General features: G+C 41.1%; 1 protein-coding gene across 2 annotated transcripts in view; it reads right to left on the reverse strand.

The window, feature by feature from the left end:
• Positions 1–13,091, reverse strand: part of cables1 (Cdk5 and Abl enzyme substrate 1) — a 170,248-nt gene that overhangs the window by 64,874 nt on the left and 92,283 nt on the right. For both annotated transcript variants that reach the window (XM_087986561.1, XM_087986560.1), the window contains one exon: positions 2,445–2,550. In XM_087986561.1, the coding sequence (XP_087842687.1) occupies positions 2,445–2,550 (106 nt within the window). The remainder of the gene's footprint in view (positions 1–2,444; positions 2,551–13,091) is intronic.

Below are 13,091 nucleotides of genomic sequence, written 5' to 3' on the forward strand. Positions count from 1 at the left end.
TTCCGACTCAATCCGCAAGTTTACCTTAACCTGAGTAAGTATGCAGATAACACTAAGGTCGGTGGAGGTGTGGATAATTCCAAAGGATGTTGCAGATTACAGAGGGGCAAAGATAAGCTGCAGAGTTGGGCTGAGAGATGGCAAACAGAGTAAAATGTGGAAGAGTGTCAAGTGATTCACTTTGGAAGGAGCAACAGGAATAGAGAGTACTGGGCTAATAGTAAGATTCTTGGTATCGTTGATGAGCAGAGAGATCTTGGTGTCAAAGGACATGGATCCCTGAAAGTTACCACCCAGGTTGATAGGGTTGTCAAGAAGGCATACGGTGTGTTAGCTTTTATTGGTAGAGGGATGGAGTTTTGGAGCCACGAGGTCATGCTGCAGCTGAACAAAACTCTGGTGCGGCCGCAATTGGAGCATTGCATACAGTTCTGGTCACCGCATCATAAGAAGGATGTGGAAGCTTTGGAAAGGGTGAGAGGAGATTTATTAGGATATTGTCTGGTATGGAGGGAAGGTCTTGAGGAAAAGCTGAGGGACTTGAGGCTGTTTTCATTACAGAGGAGAATGTTGAGAGGTGACTTAATTGAGACATATGATAACCAGAGGGTTAGATAGGGTGGACAGTGACAGCCTTTTTCCTCGGATGGTGATGGCTAACATGAGGACACATAGCTTTAAATTGAGGGATGACAGATATAGGATACATGTCAGAGGTAGCTTCTTTACTCAGAGTAGTAGGGGCGTGAAACGCACTTCCTACAACACTAGTTGACTCATCAACTTTAAGGGCAATTAAATGGTCATTGGATAGGCATATAAACTAGAATGGAATAGTGTAGATTAGATGGGATTCAGATTGGTTCCACAGGTTGACGCAACATCGATGGCCAAAGGGTCTGTACTGCACTGTAATGTTCAATGAAACCTGGACTCGATTCTCAAGTCTCTTTGCACTTCTAATTTCTGAATTTTCTCCCCTTTTAGAAAATACTCCATGTCACTATTCTTCCTACTCCAATTCCAAAAACAGTCACTTAAAATTGTTTGACCTCACCATTCATAGCCTCTGCCCTAAGAATTCTCTCCCGAAACAGTTACTTGTCTTTTGGGAATCTGTCCTAATATCTTGGTAGTGTTTGATGTTAAGTCTTGCTTAATGTATTGGGTCATTTTACCCCAATACAGACATTTTGGGGGTTTATTTGCACATATTTACTTCTTGAAACTATACACAAGAAAATTCGCATTGGGAATTCTATATTTGATGCTATTAGAAGCTATTATCGTGGGTTGTGGGAAAGGCTTCTTCGGCAAATCTCAATGTTCTACAGTGTCTACTATCTACAAAATGGACCGCAAAGATTCAAAGATCCTTAGACAGCACCTTCCAAACTTACAGTCAGTTCTATCTAGAAGGACAAGGGCAGCAGATATACGGGTACCTCACCACCTGCAAGTTCCCCTTCAAGCTACTCACCACCCTGACCTGGAAATATCATTTTCACTGTCACTGGGTCAACATCCTGGAATCTCCCCCCCTAAGGGCATTGTAAGTCAACCTATAAGACACGGACTGCAGCAGTTCAAGGAGGCAGCTCACCACTACCATCTCAAGGACACTGGGGATGTGCAATAAATGCTGGCCAGTCAACATTGCCCATGTCCCATGTGTCAATAAAAAAAATCTCACTTGAGGTCCAAAGCAAAACAAACTCCACAACTTCAAGCATGTCTATCCAGAATACTTTTTAAGTGAGCAATATCCTTAACAAAGATAGATGATGTGCTGACTTTAAATTTCCAGAATTCCCTAGATATGGGGAATTCTGTTAGATTGGAAAATAGCTAATGTAACATCTTTACTCAAAACAACACAGACACAGAAAGTTATAGGTCAATGAACTATCATGGGAAAGCTGTTAGAAACTATTATTAAAGATTTAATCGCAGGTTACTTGGAAATGTCCAGGAATTCAAGGAGAATCAACACGGTTTGCTGAGAAGGAAATTGTATTAAACCCATTTGTTGGGATTACTTTGACTAAGTAACATGTTCTCTGGATAAAGGGGAGCCGATGAATGCACTGTACATTGATGTCCAGACAGTATTTCATAAGGAGCCACATCTAAGATGACTGCAGAAAATAAAAGCTATTGCTGTAGAGGGTAGCATATTAACATTGATAGAAGATTCAAGAGTGTGGTGCTGGAAAAGCACAGCAGGTCAGGCAGCAACCAGGAGAATTGACGTTTCCGGCAAGAGCCCTTCATTAGGGATGACCTCAGGAATGATTCACCTGGTCCTCAGATGCTACCTGACCCTCTGTGCTTTTTCAGCACCACACTCTCGACTCTGATCTCCAGCATCTGCGGTCCTTACTTTCACCTAATACACAGAAGGTTGGCTGGCTAATAGGAAACATAGATTCAGTCATACCCACCTTGCCATCAGCACCAAGTTCCACTCCTTCAAGACCAATCACCATCTCTTTGACGCCAATGCCACCTGAAGAATGCCTCTGCCTGCCGCCCTCAGCTTTCAGATCCCTGAAAATATAGAATCACTACAAATCACTCATAGCAGAGAATCAAAGAAAACAGAGTGCATGCAACTTTCTCCCTTTGTCGGTGCAGACCTACAGTAGATAGACCTTGTACCAAAGCAAACCAGTTCATTCTGCATTCATAACCAAGACTCATTACGTTGTAAGTTCCCTTTCAGTTGACACCATATGGACGCTTTAAACTTCTATTCCCTGGAAATCACTGACTCATGCGGAAATTTGATTCTACGACGGTCAGTAACCCGCCCTCCCCTCAACTTCATGTAATGGCCCTGATTTTAATAAATGAGGCAGTGTAGTGTTGGACAATGGGGCAGAGTGCACACTTGGCCTCAAGAGGAGGACAGACAGGCCTGCTGTCGACAGAAGCAGCTGGACATAACCAGAGTCCAAGGTGAGTGGAGAGGGTAGTTCTGTCTAGGTGAACGGAATGGGGCTGGGGATAACACAGGGCAAAGGAGAAGAGAGGCCCAAAAGGAACTTAAAATTAGGTTTTTTTAAGGATTCCACTGCCCACTGGGCCTCTTCCAGGCCATGGCCTGGCTCCTATTAAGACTGGGCAGATAGTGGGAACAGTCATAGGGGAACGAGAGGGATGAAATTAGAACTTAGCAACAGGCCGTTTAAATTTGGGGATGGGGGCAGCACCTCAGAAAAATCTTGACTTGACCCAGAGCCTGCCCACACACATTTACATTCCAGCAGGAGTCAGACAGAAGCAAGGACACTGCCATCAGCATCACTCCACTCCTTACCGGGGCAGTTGTACTGATAATGCCAGACCCAACAGTAACTCAGCACAGAGTGAAACATATCCCTTTCCTTTCACAATCTAATAACTGTTGAATAAAAGCAGAACCAAGTGGGAACAGAGTTAAAGATTTCTCGAGAGTTTGGTGACACAAAAGCAATTTGAAAACAAGGTACTGTGAAGATGGCTGCAATTTCTCAGGAGCTATTAATTTTTTCTGAAACGTTTCTGTTGTTAAAAAAAAGCCTTTCGCTAGAGAATCTGTAAACATTGCTACGGTTGTAAAACATCCTCATCATCAACAAAAGCGAATGACAGATAATTGTTAATATTGCTCTCTGTACAGTCGTCTGGCATTCATCATGTGATGAAAAGTATTAGCTTTCAAAGCTCTGGAAATAACATTACACATTTGTGAACAAATAAATTTTATTACTTCCCAATACACAATGAACATTACCTGTTAAATTACCACACAGCGCCTTCACAATATTCATGCTCTTAGCTCACACATAAAGAACAGCTATTTAGATAAAGGGGCACATCATGCGAATATGACATGAATTTCTGTAAGCTTATAATTACCAAAGAAATTGAAACTCATCATAACTGTACCAGTGATAGGCCCACTCTGATCCCTCTGCATATTCTCAAATTGTTTCATTCTTCAGGTACTTATCGCTTGCTTTCTGAACTGTTGTAGTTAATTTGGCTTCTTGTATGCAACCCCATCACATATAACAGGCATAGATATGTCAGAATGCAGTAGCCAGATCTAAGTAATAACATTATGCTGGCATTTTAAAGAATGTAATGAGATACTTAATCATATTAGGCATGTAATAAAAGGCAATGCTGAAGGCTACTAAGTGCAGGTTGAAGTAAAGTTATGACAAAGGTGTATAAAATATAAATGAAGCATTCAGCAAGACTATTGCACATACTGGACCCACAACCTGGCTGTAGCCATCAAGAAATATAGCAAATCCCATCAGTTAAAAACAAGGCATTACAGGTAAAGTACTTCAGCAAGATCCAGATAGGAAGGAAAACATACAAATATAACTTAAGTGAACAACCCTTTCAAACAGCTCAAATGTCATATACACAATGAAAGATAGGATGTTCTCTTTAAAGCATTTGATGTCCAACCCCGTGGGAAAGCACAATGGTTTTCAGCTAGGACTCGTGCAGCAATAGAGAAGCTATAGCAGGCACCTATGGAATTGATACTTATGCAAATAAATTTTGGTGTTCACCTTCTAAGTCTAATACAAGGATTAAGTGAGGTCTGCAGATGCTGGAGATCAGAGCTGAAAATGTGTTGCTGGAAAAGCACAGCAGGTCAGGCAGCATCCAGGGAACAGGAGAATCGACGTTTCGGGCATCGAAACATCGATTCTCCTGTTCCCTGGATGCTGCCTGACCTGCTGCGCTTTTCCAGCAACACATTTTCAGCTAATACAAGGATTACCCCTTTTCAAGGTGGATGCTTTAAGTGGTGGAGATTCATATGTATTCCATAATGTAATAGCCCACTCTTTTAATTTCTTGCCCATGATGCTTCTTGTCCAAATCTAGACAGAATGCTGCATGGACTGATCTGGTGCACTTCAAACATGTTTAACTGTTGAGATACTTCCAAGAATAAAAAAAATGATATTTCCTGCATCCACCTTCGCACACAGATAGTTATTTCGATAAAGCCCCATTTAATAAATTTCATAAATCTTTACCTTCATAACTCAAGTGCTGAGTATGGAACTTCGTTGATCTCTGAATTGGGCTGGGATATTAGATTTCAGACAGTGAGCTGTCTCAGTAAGTATCTAGGCTAACAGGGGACGAACCATCCAGAATTTCTGTCAGTGGAATGCACAGTTCAGAACATGATCAAGCTCAGTTGTAATGCATCCATGGTCAAATAGCCTGTCAATATTCACCATTCAGGGACAGATGTGAAGAACTACCACTGAAGTGAAAGCAGAAAAAATACATATCGTATGTCACCATGAATGACCATCACCCGAGGAGGAAAGAAGCGAACAGGAAAATAGCAAAGAAGAAAAAAAGTTGAAGTCCAGTAAAATTGACTTAACTTGACATCCTGAATTGGACACTAGGAATGTCAGATCAGCCACGATCCTACGAAATAGAGGACAGGCTCAAGGGGCTGAGTGGCCTGCCCCATTCCTATTTCTTTTGTTCTTATCCCATGAACTGGATTTCTCCACCAACCTGAATATCGAATATCCCCCTTGGACATCACTGTTCCTGCACAAAATACCAACGTTGCCAGTCTGCAGCGATTGCAAAGAAACTGGCTGAAGACTGATGTATTATTCCTGCAGCATTTACAGCAAAAGGACTCAAAAGGTGCAGAGGCTCCGCAAGTTGCAGGAAACGTCAGGCCATGGTTTTGTTCAATTTCTACTGTTACTACCATCTATAAAGGGCTAGCTAGCATTTTTGATTAACCAGCAGCTTTGGACTCCAGTGTGCGCCAGGTAACACAAATTTTACTGTATTGTGGAGCCAGGCTAACCTTAACACAGAAATGTGAGAGGACACAAACAGCTTCCATGTTAAAACAATCACAGTTATGATCATTAAAATGTCTGATAACTTACTGTATGTTTTCACAACCACAGCATCATTTTTAGTCAGCATCGGAAAGTGAAAATGGATGAACTCTCCCTTACCAAGGAGTCAAAGGGGTGTCTTTTCTCTTGTCAACTATTAGGCTGTTGAGAGAACAGTGTTTCCAGTTTTCCGTAAGGTGACCGTATTTTAATACCTTTGCACATTCCCAGAGTGAAAATTACAAGGGCTGAGGGTGAGGTTTAAAACTGCCCTGAGAAAGTGAAGGCCCAGCAGTTTACAGGCTGCTGCGAGAGCAGCAATTGGGCCTCAGACAATCAAAGGAAAGAAAATCCCACCCATTTCACGGGGCCTCCCAGCAATCAAATCTCAATCTAAACCTTCAGCCGCTATGTCTATCTCAGAGCTTGTGACGCACAGTTTCTAAACCCTGAAACAGGGAGTAAAGGATAAGACACGGCTTTTCAAAATGCCTTTCACAAGCTCGAATGCCACAAGGATTTCCGATCCACACATACTTAGTGAAGTAGTCGCTGTTGTAATGTAAAATTCAACTTGCACACAGCCCTAATATAAATAATGAAGCAACCTGTTAACTTGGTGTGACTTGAAGGATAGTTATTGGTTAGGATACTGGGGAGAACCACCCCTCCTTTCTTCAAATATTGCGCTGGGACCTTCTACATCCATTTAGACAGGACCTTGGTTTAATGTCTCAACAAAAAGGAAGGAAACTCAACTGTGCAGCACTCTGTCAGCGTTTCACTGGTGTACTGTGCAGGGTTAAGTGCTCAACAGATTGGGACCTGAAGCTACAACTTCATTACTCAGTGGCAAGAGCACAATCACTGAGCAAAAGCCAACACAAATCAGTTTCATTAGTAAACGAGCATTTTAAAATGGTAGATTCCTGCAATTTTGTTGCCAGTTAGTGAATAACACCCAGACTTTACTAAACGGAAAATCCCCCAGCCTCCCGTGCACTGGAGGTCAGTGCACTTATACCCTAAAGGACTCAGATCTGTTACTTCAGCCCCTTGCAGGCTGCTCCTCAGGATTCTGGGAAGGTTAATATTTCCTGACTTCCAGTCACATTGATGGAGCCAACATTCTGTTTGTGCTGGTTCTCAGGTGTGGAAAGGAGGTTACATAAGCAAGATCCAGGAATTATGAGCAAGATCCAGGAATTGTGTGAAATACAATTACTAGAGAAATGATGTGCAAAGCCTGCTCATTAATTTCCTAATGTTTAGTCTACATCGCCACCTGTGGAGTTTGATAGCACTCGATGTGCCTCCTGCAACCTCCTGGGATTTCCGCCACAGCCTTAATAGATCTGGCATTGTTATGCTTGTGGTTCGTAACATGGATATGCACAAAGTAGTGTAATGTTGTTGCAGTGCTCCCACAGAAGAAATGCTAATAATATTGTTCTGGTTGGATGGAGGCTGATTGTTTCAAGATAAAAATGTACAAGATGATTAATGATGGATTGTACAGAAACCAATGGCAGCAATCAAAGTACTGCCTAATATTAAACTGGTCACTGTCTGGTGAGTGGTATATTGGATGCGGGATGGAATCTTAACATACAGTTTTACATTTTTATTTGAAGCATCTGGGAGCAGTCTCTGGTGGGGTTGCCTGACCTCCCGCTGTAATTAGCACCATGAGGAAGGAAGAATTGCACTGGAAAAGCAATAACCTTGATTTCTCATTTCATTCTTGGGGGCGGATACCTTAATTCAACTTGGTTGCGCAGTTGGAATTTAGTTCCAAGATCATAATTCCTTGGTCAATACAGAAATTGAATGTCATGCTGCACATAAATACATAAGTCAGCAGTGGTACATCAGTGCCTCTAGTGGCAACAGGGAGTAATTAAAGCATGGTCAGTTTTACATTAACAGTTCTCACCATAAAAGCTACAATCGGAAATTTATAACCAGAAAAAAAAAACTGACAGGACATATATACAGCTGGAAAATTTCTGTGTTATAAAAAACAGATTGATCGATCATCCCCCTTCCGGCCTGAGACACAGAATTAAGTGACAGTTTAAACAAATGCAAAAATGTGTTGCTGGAAAAGCGCAGCAGGTCAGGTGGCATCCAAGGAACAGGAGAATCGACGTTTCGGGCATAAGCCCTTCTTCAGGAAGAAGGGCTTATGCCCGAAACATCGATTCTCCTGTTTCTTGGATGCTGCCTGACCTGCTGCGTTTTTCCAGCAACACATTTTCAGCTCTGATCTCCAGCATCTGCAGTCCTCACTTTCTCCTCAACAGCCAAAACATCACCCTCCAGAAAATTCAACCTAGATGGCCAGGTCATGTCTCTCACAGAGACTCCCACAAGTACATTTTCAGTCGCAAACTATCTCAGGGCAAACAACATCAAGGCAGTTATTACAATCTAAGAGCATCCCCTAAAAAGGTCTTCCCTAGTTACTGCATTGGTTTTGTTGGGGCAGCACTGCAGTAACTGGCTCATGTCTAAGCAAGTATTGAAATTTGGTTAAGTCTATTTTCACACCATCTCCAGATCGGACCTGCAACATTCAACATGCCCAGTAGAGATTTGACCAGTATTTCTATTTTTCAAATCAAATGTTGCTCAGTATCCTTTCCTAATAGCAATGATTGTCCCTTGTGCTGTTTTCCTTTAGATTTCAAACTCCAAAGTGCCTTCAGGAATCTGAGTGTCCCTTGGGCCTCTCAGCAGACTTGACAAATACATGTCCTCACTGGTCCTCACCTTCAAGCCATTTTTCTCTTATTTCAGTCACTCAGTGCCTTCCCATTTCAGATAGTTAAAGTCAGCTTAAGCTCCTCTTTCTCAGCAGCTTCACCTGATTGTCTGAGGTATTTCACAGCTTTGCTATCTTAGTTATGACAAATTCTGTGCACACATCTTCAATGTTCCCACAGCTGTGCTTCTCTTTTAGTAATTCCAACCCTCAGCAGTCAATTTTCCTTTCACTGGCTTCAGCTCCCTCTACACCAAACTGCAACTGAATGCTGCTCCTGATTCTCATGGTATTGGATTACTGGAGAAATCTTTGCCATATTGGCTGGGCCCTTGATAACTATCCCGTCAGCTTTTCGTAGCCTTCCCGTGACATGTGCTAAGTCAACAGGAAATAACCAGATAACCTTGAAGACCTACTATAACCCTCCTCGCGTAACATCGTAGCCTTCTCTCAGTCATCCTAATGCATTGCTTTTTGTCTTTTTTGCCGGACTCAGAGTTTGTTGTTACAGTAACCAGGAGTGCAAACGATCACCAAAACAGAGTTTCAGAATCCCTAGAGTTATGAAAAGGAGTAGTCAAGCAACTTGCAGTTTGCCCACAGATTTGCACACGTTACGAAACATATAATTAGTAGTTTTATTGCAGTTCTTCAATTTCCTTATGAGACTAAATTGAATGGGGGTGTGGCATAGCAGTTTTAATTGGATTATAGATCATTGGATGGCCTCACTGACCAAATAGTGTTTAGCTCTTCATTATTTTATTACATTCATAACAGTGCAGATCACCTCCACTTAAGGAGGCAATCATTTATACTAGTCAAAAAGCAGTATAAATTAATAACTAATTTGCATTGTGATACAATTTGAAAGTTTCCAGTTATGACATAACTCCAGGCAAGAAAAGTCATGCTTGCTGTATACAAATGGAGCACACAATTCATCAATTTTTTTCCACTTTTTATAAACAGTATACATAAAGTAGTCAGGGCCAATTCAGAAGATAAATACCATTGTCTCTTGTAGGATTATATCTGTACTATGTTAGAAAATTACATAATGCAGAAAGTCTAAGAAACATTCTCTGAAGCTCTGCTTCTAATCCAATATGATGCCAAAAGATTTAATTGAGTTCTCTGTCCTAGTAACGCAGCAGTTTGCCACTTTTCAAATTGTGAATTAGTTTGTTACCACTCAGTGCTATGCTTCTTATAGAAGGTTAATGGTTCAAGTTCATTTGAGGCATTACTGAGATCGGACCTCGATTGCTGGAGGGCACCTACTGGAAGGGAGGTGGGAAGACTGGAAATAGGAAAGTCCTCGATGAAGTCTAAGGACCAACACAAAGTACGGTCATTCAGCTAGGGGATCAGGAAACTGCTGACACTGACAAGTAACAAAGTAGTTCGACCAGGGTCTAACAACCAGTGGAAATCTCTGATTAATCATGTTGCTGTCTGCTACAAGCAGTTGGGACGATATTTCTGCAGTTGTCTGGTTACTGTATTATTAGCCACTGATGTCCGATTACTGGACAACAATGAAAACTGTTAGAATTGGTGCAGTGTCCAGACCACTGAGCCAGGAGACCTAACATTTCTGATCAGGCTGACTAAAAAATATAAAAACAGGCTCTGAAAATCCTCAATGAGACGATGGTGAAACACACCAATGTTCTTGTGGTGGTAGCTATTACACTGCTGTCACAGTAAACTAGCCACCAGTATAAAGCCCTTCTACTGTGGAGTCCAACATATGCCTCATTACTATCGCGTACTCTAAGAGGGGAACAGTAGTTATAATCTCTACAAGGTATTGGAGGAAATGCCCAGAAATTGCAAAAAATTGCACCTTTGATACAGAGTCAAAATACCAGAATGCTGGAAATCTGAAATGAAACCTGAAAATGACGGATTCCCTCAGTCAGTCAGTGGTGGCATTATAAGAGTTAACGTTTCAAGTTGATGATCCAAGTTAGAACTGTGCCAGGAAATCAAGGAAATCAAGATTCCCTGAGGAATTTCAGGGGCATTAGGTATAGCATATGCAATGGTCTATTGAAGTGGTCTGGGGGCGTTGTGCACAACATGCACATTATACAAATAATTTACAATGAATGCTTAAAAATACAGATGACAATATTTTTCATCTATAATTCAGTGCCCTTTATTCCATTTCACTGCTGTCGATCTCCAAACCACAACCACTTCCATCTCAAAGGACAGGGGTAGCAGATACATGGGAACATCACATTCAGTTTCTCTCCAAACCACTCAGCATCCTTACTTGGAAATGCATCTCCATTCCTGCACTGTTGCTGGGTCAAAATCCTGGAATTCCCTCCATAACGGCATTGTAGATGTCCACACACAAACGGATTGTAGCAGTTCAATGATGCAGTTCACCACCATCTTCTCGAGGGCAACTAGGAATGGACAATAAAAAGCAGGCCAGCAACATTCCGGCCCCAGGGATAAATATGGAAATTTTTTATCACTGGACTGGAAAGTGATCAGCTGCCAATTTACTTTGAAAGTTGTTGCTGCTAGTCTGTAAATGCTCTATTTTCCAAAGATTCTAATTTTCACCACAACATCACCATTGAAACCAAGTTTTGCCACGGTTTACAATTCTAACTCATTCATCCCCAGATCTCAAAATAATAGATTTGCTTTGGCCATCCCTTACTTCAGGAATTTAAAACTCAAGCTTTGTACGCCCTAGTCATTACCCACTGTTTCAGTGGAAATAGCTACTGCAGTGCTCCAGCAAGGCTCAATGCTAGCTGGGAGAACCAATCCCTCATCTTGTGCTTAGGTACATTATAGCCTTCAACATTTAACAATAAGTTTAACAATTTCATATAGTGAAAAGCCTCTTCTTTGCTCGTTAACTGTCCCAAATCCCTAGCTCCTGTTGGCATGCTAATCCACTTTCAACCATTTATACTTCGCATTAGCAACCATCTCTCTCAGCTACTTCTGTTTGCCTAACCCTTCTCTCTCTCTCTGTCTGTGTATGGGATCCATGTATACTATTCTCATCAACCCTAACCCTATCCCCATCCTTTCATCCATATATTATCCTTCCCCAGCTATTTTCAGTTCTAACAAAGGGTCACTTGATTCAAAACATTAATTGCAGCATTTTCCATTTGAGTGACATTGATTCACCTTGTTTCCCTTCACTCCATTCAATTCTGCACTTGAGCTCCATCCCAGCACTAAACAAGATACTCCAGGCAAACACTTCAGCGTAGCACAAACATAATGCTGCCTTTGTAGGTGGCTTCAACTTGTTTTACAACATTCAATGCCATTAAAGAATTAAAAGCACAATACAAAGAGCCCAGAGTTCCCCACGTGCCCTGGCTAAGTACCTTTCCCCACAAGTACGAAAAAAACACTATCTGATGTTAATGCCATTTGTGAGATCTTGCTGTACACAAATAAGAGTGCACACCCTCCACTTCAGCTTAGTTTGTTGCTTGTGAAGCACTTTTTTTTTAAAATAAATCCATGTGCTACGCCAGACTGTTCTGAAAAACAGACTAAAAGTGTAAGAAATTGTTACCTTCCAATAGTGGCCACTGCTTTCATGTCTACTGCTTGCTAATTTGGGGATAATAAGGAATGAAGTCTCCTTCTCCGGTCTATCTTCACTGTTCAACATTCAGACCCACCTTGGCCTGACAGTGGTGCAAAGTTTATCCCAGTTTAAGTACCATGCAATGGACAGCAGAACACACTGTTTCCATGGTGCACTCACAATCATTCCATGCAAGCCTAAATAACCTCTCAGTATTTGTCAATAAACCTTCAAATTAAAACGTTATTTTAAGTCTTGGTTTTTTTTTGGGAGTCCAAAAATCATAGCTAAGATTTGTTTTGCAGATGATTTTAATGTTTGTTTTGTCTGCTGATTTAGGATGATATCATGCACATTAATGTTTTGTGACCAGAAGCAGACATTATGAGCTTGAAATAGGTTGGTTTTGTCTAAACATACATTTTTTTGAAACATTGAGGTAGTAGTAACTATTGAGCACATTATCTTTTTCCACAACAAGTGAAGCCTGTATTTTACTGCCTGAAAATTAGAGGATATGTTTGACTACATAACAACAGTGGGTACATTTTTTTGTTGGTAAGGCATTTTGAGGTGACCCGGCAATGTGATAAAGCAATACTGAAGAGCAAGTTCTTATTGTTTGTTGGACTTTTTTTTGCAGTTTTCGTCAACTCCTCAAAAACCAAGAGGTCTTTAAAAATGTCAGCCTCGATGGAATGGAGTAGTTGTTTTTGAAAAAATAAGTGATGTGTTAGTAGTAAAATGAATCCAATTTGTTAATTAAATATAAATACAGCATACAATATCAAGCCATAAAACAGATTTATCTAAGAAGAAAAACAAACTGCTT

Source organism: Chiloscyllium plagiosum, unplaced genomic scaffold (assembly GCF_037043375.1).
Source record: "Chiloscyllium plagiosum isolate Xiang-an unplaced genomic scaffold, Cpla_swu_hap1 HiC_scaffold_4, whole genome shotgun sequence".
NCBI classification, from domain to species: domain Eukaryota; kingdom Metazoa; phylum Chordata; class Chondrichthyes; order Orectolobiformes; family Hemiscylliidae; genus Chiloscyllium; species Chiloscyllium plagiosum.